At 36.8% G+C, this 9,036-nt stretch overlaps 3 protein-coding genes across 7 annotated transcripts in view; 1 reads left to right on the top strand and 2 right to left on the bottom strand.

The window, feature by feature from the left end:
* Window positions 1–3,515, top strand: part of LOC113207539 (signal recognition particle 54 kDa protein) — a 9,232-nt gene extending 5,717 nt beyond the window's left edge. The window contains exons 1-9 of one of the 2 annotated variants that reach the window (XM_026424153.2): window positions 141–352; window positions 760–936; window positions 1,037–1,266; window positions 1,349–1,499; window positions 1,588–1,736; window positions 1,821–2,082; window positions 2,208–2,316; window positions 2,408–2,674; window positions 2,757–3,515. In XM_026424153.2, the coding sequence (XP_026279938.1) occupies window positions 275–352; window positions 760–936; window positions 1,037–1,266; window positions 1,349–1,499; window positions 1,588–1,736; window positions 1,821–2,082; window positions 2,208–2,316; window positions 2,408–2,674; window positions 2,757–2,854 (1,521 nt within the window). In that variant the 5' untranslated portion in view covers window positions 141–274 and the 3' untranslated portion in view covers window positions 2,855–3,515. Of the gene's footprint in view, window positions 1–140; window positions 353–759; window positions 937–1,036; window positions 1,267–1,348; window positions 1,500–1,587; window positions 1,737–1,820; window positions 2,083–2,207; window positions 2,317–2,407; window positions 2,675–2,756 lie in introns of those variants that run through there. The other variant, XM_052264298.1, reaches the window with a different exon arrangement.
* LOC113207540 (ashwin-like) lies at window positions 3,505–5,398 on the bottom strand. Of its 2 annotated transcripts, none has more exons than XM_026424155.2 (4): window positions 5,256–5,398; window positions 4,671–4,858; window positions 4,318–4,591; window positions 3,505–4,240 (listed from the first exon to the last, which is right to left on the bottom strand). In XM_026424155.2, the coding sequence occupies exons 2-4, from the start codon at window positions 4,727–4,729 to the stop codon at window positions 4,184–4,186; spliced, it is 390 nt and encodes a 129-aa protein (XP_026279940.1). In that variant the 5' UTR covers window positions 4,730–4,858; window positions 5,256–5,398; the 3' UTR covers window positions 3,505–4,183. The 2 variants fall into 2 exon arrangements, with proteins under 2 accessions (XP_026279940.1, XP_026279939.2); XM_026424154.2 differs by lacking the exon at window positions 5,256–5,398 and adding an exon at window positions 4,966–5,232.
* Window positions 5,399–5,523: 125 nt separating this feature from the next.
* On the bottom strand, window positions 5,524–9,036 carry LOC113216490 (EH domain-containing protein 3). 3 transcript variants are annotated; one of them, XM_026436237.2, is made up of 7 exons: window positions 8,064–9,036; window positions 7,845–7,953; window positions 7,592–7,756; window positions 7,361–7,517; window positions 7,108–7,278; window positions 6,759–7,019; window positions 5,524–6,689 (listed from the first exon to the last, which is right to left on the bottom strand). In XM_026436237.2, the coding sequence occupies exons 1-6, from the start codon at window positions 8,864–8,866 to the stop codon at window positions 6,784–6,786; spliced, it is 1,641 nt and encodes a 546-aa protein (XP_026292022.2). In that variant the 5' UTR covers window positions 8,867–9,036; the 3' UTR covers window positions 5,524–6,689; window positions 6,759–6,783. The 3 variants fall into 3 exon arrangements, with proteins under 3 accessions (XP_026292022.2, XP_026292021.2, XP_026292020.2); XM_026436236.2 differs by having other exon boundaries at window positions 5,524–6,669; window positions 8,064–9,035; XM_026436235.2 differs by having other exon boundaries at window positions 5,524–7,019.

Consider the following 9,036-nt stretch of genomic DNA (forward strand, 5'->3'; position numbering starts at 1 on the left):
TGTGCAGACATTTCGAAAATTTTAATAGAAAATACAAGTTACCATAGACACAGGTTCTACACATAAGATGAGAGAAAGGACATAGATCGCATTTACTTCAAATTCGTAAAGTCTGAGATTGGCTCAAGTGTCTCATCTGCTTTGTTGGCTCTGCAGAAACTGCAGACAGCTGACAGTTTGTGCATGGCTGCGCTGTGTTGGGAAAACAAACTACTTGATTGCGAATGAAGAAAAAGTAGTATTTAACCGTCATTGATCTCGTTAAACCGCAACCATGGTTTTAGCAGATTTGGGGCGGAAGATTACTTCCGCATTGCGGTCCCTCAGCAATGCCACAGTTATCAATGAAGAGGCGAGTATCTTAGTAAACGCATCCGACTAACCTCCTAAATCTTCATCCAGTTGACATTGATATTTAGTATCCACCATAATGACGAGATAAATCTGAATAAATTCTGATCTAGGTTTTGGTACTTTACCCACTTCGTCTATTTCGTTGAAGCATGTCCACATTACTTTTGTTTTACACTTTGTGCTGGCCATACATATGGTACTTTTTGCCTTGTTTTGATTTCATGTTTTGAACAAACACATATTTACATTCAAGCGGGTGATTTTACCAACTCACTGGTCCATGCTATTTAATGAAAATTTTATCTTTTCTTCTTCAACAACAAATTTATCACGCTAACAATGCATAAATTGGTTTTTTGCTGATCGCCTTGTTCATTTTTTTCAAATTTGCATTCTATATGACAGGTTCTTAATGCTATGCTAAAGGAGATATGTTCAGCCCTGCTGGAAGCTGATGTAAACATCCGTCTTGTTAAAAAACTACGTGAGAATGTCAGGTCAGTTATTGACTTTGAGGAAATGGCAGGAGGGCTGAACAAGAGACGAATGATTCAAAGCGCCGTGTTCAAAGAACTTGTAAAAGTAAGTAATTGAGGAGAGGCTATGCTATGATTTCAAATCATTGTACACAGTGAATTTGTGGCAATCAAAGTGTGCCTTTTATTATTTTTACAAATTTCAGCTTGTTGACCCAGGAGTAAAAGCTCACCAACCAGTGAAAGGGAAACCAAATATCATAATGTTTGTGGGTTTGCAAGGTTCTGGTAAAACTACTACTTGTACAAAATTAGCCTACCATTACCTGAAGAAAAACTGGAAAGCTTGCCTAGTGTGTGCTGACACATTCCGTGCTGGTGCTTATGACCAGCTCAAACAGAATGCCACTAAAGCTAGAATTCCATTTTATGGAAGGTAATGTGATTAAATGTTAGGTTTGCTTAATCTATATATTGTGTAATTTATAATTAATAAATTTATCAATTAAATTTATCAGTTATACAGAAGTAGACCCTGTGGTCATTGCGCAAGATGGTGTTGACATGTTTAAAAAAGAAGGATTTGAAATTATTATTGTGGACACCAGTGGTAGACACAAACAAGAAGAATCTCTATTCGAGGAAATGTTGGCTGTTTCTAATGCTATTGTAAGGCTCACTTATTTTATCTGTTACTTGTTTTTTTGTGAGGTTACTTATTCTATATATACGTTGTACATGATACATTGTATTTCAGAGACCAGATAACATTATTTTTGTAATGGATGCCACTATTGGTCAAGCCTGTGAGGCACAGGCTAGGGCTTTTAAAGAAAAAGTTGATGTAGGTTCTGTTATCATCACAAAATTAGACGGCCATGCTAAGGGAGGTGGTGCGCTCAGCGCGTAAGTACCATATCACCTTCTAATCTATTCTCATGAGTAATAGCAGGGTTAGGTTCTCCTTATCATTCTATTTCAATTTTACAGAGTTGCTGCAACAAACAGTCCTGTGATTTTCATTGGTACTGGAGAACACATAGATGATCTGGAATCATTCAAAACAAAACCGTTTGTGAGCAAGTTGTTGGGTATGGGTGATATTGAAGGACTCATTGACAAAGTAAATGAGCTAAAGCTAGATGACAATGAAGAATTAATTGAGAAAATAAAGCATGGCCAGTTCACTTTACGTGACATGTATGAACAGTTCCAAAATATAATGAAAATGGGACCTTTTTCACAGATAATGGTATGTTTTTAAAGTCCTGAGAATCAAAGGCTATGTTTAAATTTAATCCTTCTGCAATCTCATTTAGATGGTTTCCGGGAAGCAACACTGATATGTATCTTAAATATTAAATATTCTCTTTTCAGGGTATGATTCCTGGCTTTAGTCAGGAAATATTATCTAAGGGTAGTGAACAAGAATCTATGGCTCGTCTCAAACGTCTGATGACAATTATGGATAGTATGAATGATGGAGGTAAGAGGTGAAGAGTGTAATGTTGTCCGCTCTAATCTATATCTGCTTTCAAAACCTAATTCAATTTCCTCTTTTACTGATCATTTCACAGAGTTAGACAACAGGGATGGAGCAAAACTTTTCAGCAAGCAGCAGGGACGAATTATTCGAGTAGCTCAAGGAGCTGGAGTAACAGAAAAAGAAGTAAAAGATCTAATATCTCAATACACGAAATTCGCTGCTGTTGTGAAGAGAATGGGAGGTATCAAAGGCCTCTTCAAAGGAGGGGACATGGCTAAAAATGTCAACCCTACTCAAATGGCCAAACTCAACCAACAAATGGCAAAGATGATGGATCCAAGAGTGTTGCAGCAGATGGGTAAGCTGTTTAATATTTCATTCACTCATCAGAATCAGACATCTAGACATGAATACATTTTCAAATCTTTGCTGTTATACAGGTGGTATGTCTGGACTACAGAATATGATGAGACAGTTACAACAAGGTGCTGCTGGTGGCTTAGGAAATTTAATGGGTGGATTTGGAGGTAAATCTTGAAACAGACTTCTAGCATACATTTGAAAATGATCCAACTTTCAGAGATAAAAACAAAGCTTTCAGGAAACTAAATAAACCTCTGCAAGACTATTAAATTTTAAGTTTTTACAAGTTTGTTGTTATTAAATTTTCTATGAACTACAGTATAAAATATGCAATGTGCTGATAGATGAAGGGACAAGAACATGTTTCTGACCTTTAACAGTAAACAGTAAAGCTAGTTTTGATCAGACTTCACCATATCCCTCAAGAAATACACTGATGACAAAAGAAGTGTGTGGTGGTGGGTTTGGAAAAAGATGAGGGTGCCGATTTGTTCTAACTCGCAGGCCTGGTGGAAATTTGAAAAATAAGTAAATAAATTCAGTATAGATTTAATAACGTTGATGCTGCTAGAACTCTGACGCATGGATTCATTGTTAACGCTAAGATCTATATTATTTTGTCATTCCATGGCAAAATGGACTTGCCAGCTGATACAATGATTATCATCATATTTTGTCATTTCTTGTATTTTGTACCTATCGTGTAACGAAGGTTCTTGGTGGGCATTGTTTACATCTCCATGATTTATGAGAGTGATGCACATATTATATGTTACAAGAATCTGTGTGAATTTTTGTGTTGTCGTTATGAGAAAAATATATATGTTGATTCTTAATTGTCTTTTAATCATTGTCATTTTGAAACTGTAAACTGGCAAAGAAATGTAAGGGTGAAGTACAATTGCCTCTATCTAATATGTGACAGATCCATGTACTTTTACTTCTCTCAAGCTTACCATCATAGACAGAAATCTTATCTCTTAACTGGCAATGTCAAGTACCGTTTTCTCAAGTTATGATTCATGAAGAGAAATCAGAAGCTCATGTAACTTAGATTTAACTTACAAGCTATTTAAAGCCCATTGAAATATAAGTTACTACCAACATTACGACCATTAGCTTGCAGATTTCCAAACTTCCAGCTACAGAACAGAAAACAACAAAATACAGTGACTTGCTGGATGATATAAGTTACATTTACTCAATACTCATTGAAGTTCAAGTGAAAAGGAGGTCAATATTGGTTTGCAAGATGTGTAACATGGATTCATGGATCAGAAATGGCAGAAATAAATTGATAATTGTTGAAAGAGTTAATTACAAATTATTACCAAGGAAAATTAATTGAGTTCCTTTGACTGATGTGAAATTCATCTGACGAAGAAAATGTGAGAGGAACTGAGCCAGCCACAATCGACGTATTGTTGACATCTGTCGTCATAGAAGGTAAGAATAGTAACAAGTATTGTTTAGAGGGCAACTTGTCAAAACCAAAATCCTAAGTCTAAGGCCATGCTATTCTCTGTCTTCCCTTCTTTGATGGAGAAATATCTTCCTCAGTCTGAAAACGAGAATAGCAATACCATTATATAAAGTTTAAAAGTTTCTGTTAAACGAACTACTTAAAAACCACCTGACCTCGGAATGGGCTCTTTTTAAGTCATTTTTTGCTGTTTCAACCATTTCATCCATACTTTTTCTGTGGCATCTTTCTAAATGGCTATTTACAACAATCTTGTCTAGGGTAGCATTGGTTGATGATGATGATGAAGAAGTCTTAGAAAATGATATCTTTCTATGCTGAACACTAGAAGAATCAATTGGTGGTTTAAGGCGATCCAAACCTCCTTTCGCTGGTGACTTCAATGACAGTTTTGTGTCTTGCACACTATTAAATCCATACTGCAAACAGCTGGAAAATAAAAGTATTAACATAAGATAGTACTTTACAAGGGACACGATAGGTGCATGTTGAATGTCAGATGTTGTACCTTTGATTCTGCTCATGTTTCTCCTTTCTCTTGGATGGTGCATTTTCTCTAAGGATCATTTTATTAATGAGATTTCCATGATGATTATTTGGAAAACACCGTTGAGGTAATGGCAAAAGATGTTTTATAAAAATCTGCGTCAGCTCATCCCTGCTTTTAATCTCCAATCCTTTGATTTTAAAACATCTCTGCAAAAAAAAGTCAGGTATTTCATTAAGAGTCATAACCTAAAAAAATGAAGGTCCTATATTTTTCCAGAGATAACTAGAATTGCTTTCAGGGCACAAAGACGTACTGTCTTAAGTTCTTTCAAGATGTCGTTTTGTGAAAGCAAACTTGGGCATAAATATCTAAATATGTTTTCTTGTGGTTCTGTAACGTTTTTGTTGGTTATGTTTTGGTTTGCCATGTTTTCGCAGCGACACAGCAGCAGCAATGTCCTCTCCAAAATGGCAACACCCCGGCACAAACCAGGGAAACTAGTTAACAGCATAATTTGAAAAGGGAACGATTTTTCTTCGACAAGAAGCACCCTAGACCCTTCGACTCTCTCCTGTACTCTTACAAAGGTAAAGTTAATCTTACGTCAGATTTTTTTCTTTTTCTTTAGAAAGTTGGTGGTTCCGACTTTGTCATTCCCGCTTCTTTTCAAGTCTTTGCGACTTCTCTCTGAAAATGTCCTTTCTCAAGCCACTCCCACTCACACAGGCTGCGGGTCTCGTGTGCTGTGTCCAACCTATCTCCACCCCATTATAGCCCTCCTTACTTATCCTCTTACCTTCTTTTGTTCAGATTAAGCCATGTCATTCTTCAGAAATATGTTTTTCAGAGATCAAATAAATATAAAACAGAATTAACAATTGCAAATTTATTGGTGGGGGCCATCAATGAACAAATATCATAAAAAGCTTCACAATTATAAAAGCTTCACAATTATCACGATATTGAAGTATTTAAGTATTTTCTTTATACACATTAAAATAAATATTTTAATATTTTACAATATTGCACTAAACTCTGTTTTTCTTGGTACATTTTTATCCTAATATCTCATAAGTATATATGGTTTCTTCCATACATAAAATTATGAAATTAAAAACTTTATGAAGGCTTTGCATGGAAGAACACATTTGTGAGGAAATGCACTTAAATGTACTACTACAGGGAATGCTGTTAGAAAGCACAGTACAGGGTAAAATATTGTACGAAAATACAGATGAAATACAAAAGTTAATGCGAATTTCATACCCAAAATAATATTTGGTTGGCAATCAGTCTTTTGAAGCCAAGTAACAGGTTTCCTTTCAGATCAATTAGAATTAGGGTACAGAATAAACAGCAGCCTTCACAGTACAACAAAATACATAGCGAGGTGTCATGAGTAAAGACATAGTCATGTTTTCTTTAGGAGGCAACTTGACAATTACATCTTTGACATAGAAAAACTCAATGAATTACCGCACATCAAGATGTGCAGAACAATCTTATACGGTGCACATATGTATCATATGCTATATCACTTGAACATTAGCAAGCACTTTAAGACTGAATTAAACATCTCAGTACTCGCAATAGAATATAAATTTAAACAATGATTAAAATAACACTGGTACATATCTCTTAAAAATGTACAAAATAAGCAATTTCATAGTGATCAATAAATGCATGTGGTACCCCTATCACTTTAATAATGCACAATTTGAAGAAAATTTAAAACATAACAATAAAACTGCACTTCAGACTTAAAAGAAGCACCTCTTTAAGAATTTTCCCCTAATCTAAATCAATACTTTGGTCATTGTTAAGAAAAGAACATTTTGAATGTCTTCAGTGAAAGACTTTAGCAGTGGATACCAAACACCTTTAGATAATAGCTTAAAATTTACATAGCTTTCAAAGGTGTGGTGCAAGAGGATGATGGACATGACAAATGCACACAAGACACTGCCAGCAGCACCAATGCATGTCCATTTTAAAGTAACTCTCTACTGTTCGACCTCTGTAACGATAATCAAAGCACTGTTTGACTTTGTGTTGTGTGCCACCTACTGATACAGTTTAAGATGCAAAATCTAAAGAAACAATTACCTTGATTATGTGTACCATCCCTTCCTCAATCACTACCTCCATGAGAATTGAAGGAACACATCTCCCTTTTCTTAGGTGGTACAAGATGTTCTGGTAACTCTGTTGGAATGTCATGACCATCTAGTTTCACATTAATAAGATGCATAGCAAGAGCAAATTCATCTGCATCCAGGAATCCATCCTTGTCTAAATCTGATAATTTCCATATCTTTCCCAGTACAGCATTTGGCAACTTTGACTTCACCATTTCCGCTTTCGCCACTGTAAGCAAAATTTCCATGAACCCAATTCAATTTTTAAACAACTGAAAGCATATAAAAATATAATATAAATAAAAAGCAGAACTTACTTGCACCAGTCACTTTTCCATCAACAGGTCCTAATGTATCAAAGATCGTATCATACTTAAGACGGTCTTTGTTAACAACCCATTCCATTTCTCCAGCACCTGCATCAACACCTTCACCTCTCTTGTATCCAAATGGACTGATTGTATCTTCAATATTTTTAAATGCTCCACCTGTCAAAAATAAATGTTATCAAAATTCCACAGTTAACAACTTAACCATTTCAGCAATAATAATGATAATAATTAAAGTGACCTTTAACTGTGCCTAGCTCAGTACCAGTAACCTCCTCTTCCTGAGGTATTTGAGCCATAAGGCGGGCAATGTCATCAGCCAACATCTTGTCGACAGTTTCTAGGAGTTTGGGTCTGATTGGATGAAACTTGGTAAAGTCATGGTGTGCAAGTTGTTCCTTTAAATGAGAAAGAACACAATAAAAAACACCATAAAAAAGGCCATTTATAATAATGAACATAGAATACAGACCTGCATTTTTTTAATGTCAGGGAAGTCACCAGGAGAAATTTGGTATTCTCGTTGAATTTGTTCATAAATATTGCCCAAATTTTTGATGAGTTCCTTCTTTTTGCTGTCCTTACCAAACATTGATGGCATATCCTTACGTAAAGCAGCAATAATGTAAGCATGGACCTATTGTAAAAAAAATGTACATCAAAATTGGGGAAATTTACTAGGAAAATTGATTGGTTGACAAATTATCCAACCATAGTCAACAAACCTTTGCTAATCTTGCTCTCTTGATCAAGTCATTTAATTTGCGCAAGGCAGCATTCCTAGGAAGAGACTGAAGATCACGGAATAAATCCTGTTCCTCATCCTCAAACAGTCTGAAAACATAACAACATTTTAAAACTTAGAACGAGATAGTATGTTTCAATTCAATTTGCTTGTTCTTTTCAAATCCATAGTAGGTCTTTGAAATTGACAGTAATCTCACCTTCTGTTCACATCATAACGAAGTGGTTGATCCCAAAATGATCCAATGTATACTCTTGCAACCTCTGGTGTTCCAAGAACCTTTCCTAAAGACCACATCAAGGCACCATAAACTCTCATAAGCTGCTGATGATCAATCATGTCAGCCTTGTTTAGCACAATACGGATCTTGTCATCGTGGCCTCTCAGAGCTTCTATTGATCTTCGGAATTCATCAGAGATGTCTAACTTATGTGCATCGAAAAGGAGAATGATGCGATCCACTCGCTCTGCGAACCACTCAAGAACACCAGTGAAATCATATCCACGATCTGTGCGCTGCTTCTCTCCTGACAAAATTCCAGGAGTGTCGACAATAGAGATCCCTTTCAAAACAGGCGAGTTGACAGAAGAACATTGGAATCTGTTGAGAAAGGCGTTCCCAAACTTGGACAAAGGCCGAAACTGCTTCTTGGGATCGACAACGAGGGCGTTTCCTGGTATGGTTCCCTCCTTCTCGTCGTGCATGACAGCAATGAACCGATCAGTGGTGGGCTCCGGTCCAATCCGTATGCCCGGGAAGTCTCGCTCCAGGAGGTATCTTATGAACGTTGTCTTACCCGTTGAGTACTGACCCACCAACAGTATCATGGGTTTGGCAGTGAAATCGGGATCATCCAACTGAGGCGAATGGAAGTCATGGAACTGATACTGCTCCTCCAGCGGCAGAAGTTTGGTCTTGTATATCCTCTGCAGTCCTTCCACCACACTCTCGAACACGTCTGGTGTTTTCTTGCTATCCTCTCTCCCCAGCCAACTGAACATTTTGACAGGTTTAAAGTAACTTTTTGGGGTCAAAGTTAGCGAGGCTTTACGCCTGACAGAAATGAATCACAACCCTCACGACGCCAACCAACAACAGCTGCGTGACTAGTACACCGCCACCGCCTCCACCCACTGACACTGCACTGACCGACCGACGGACTTCGACGTCG

Source organism: Frankliniella occidentalis, unplaced genomic scaffold (assembly GCF_000697945.3).
Source record: "Frankliniella occidentalis isolate FOCC.00 unplaced genomic scaffold, Focc_3.1 Scaffold18, whole genome shotgun sequence".
NCBI classification, from domain to species: domain Eukaryota; kingdom Metazoa; phylum Arthropoda; class Insecta; order Thysanoptera; family Thripidae; genus Frankliniella; species Frankliniella occidentalis.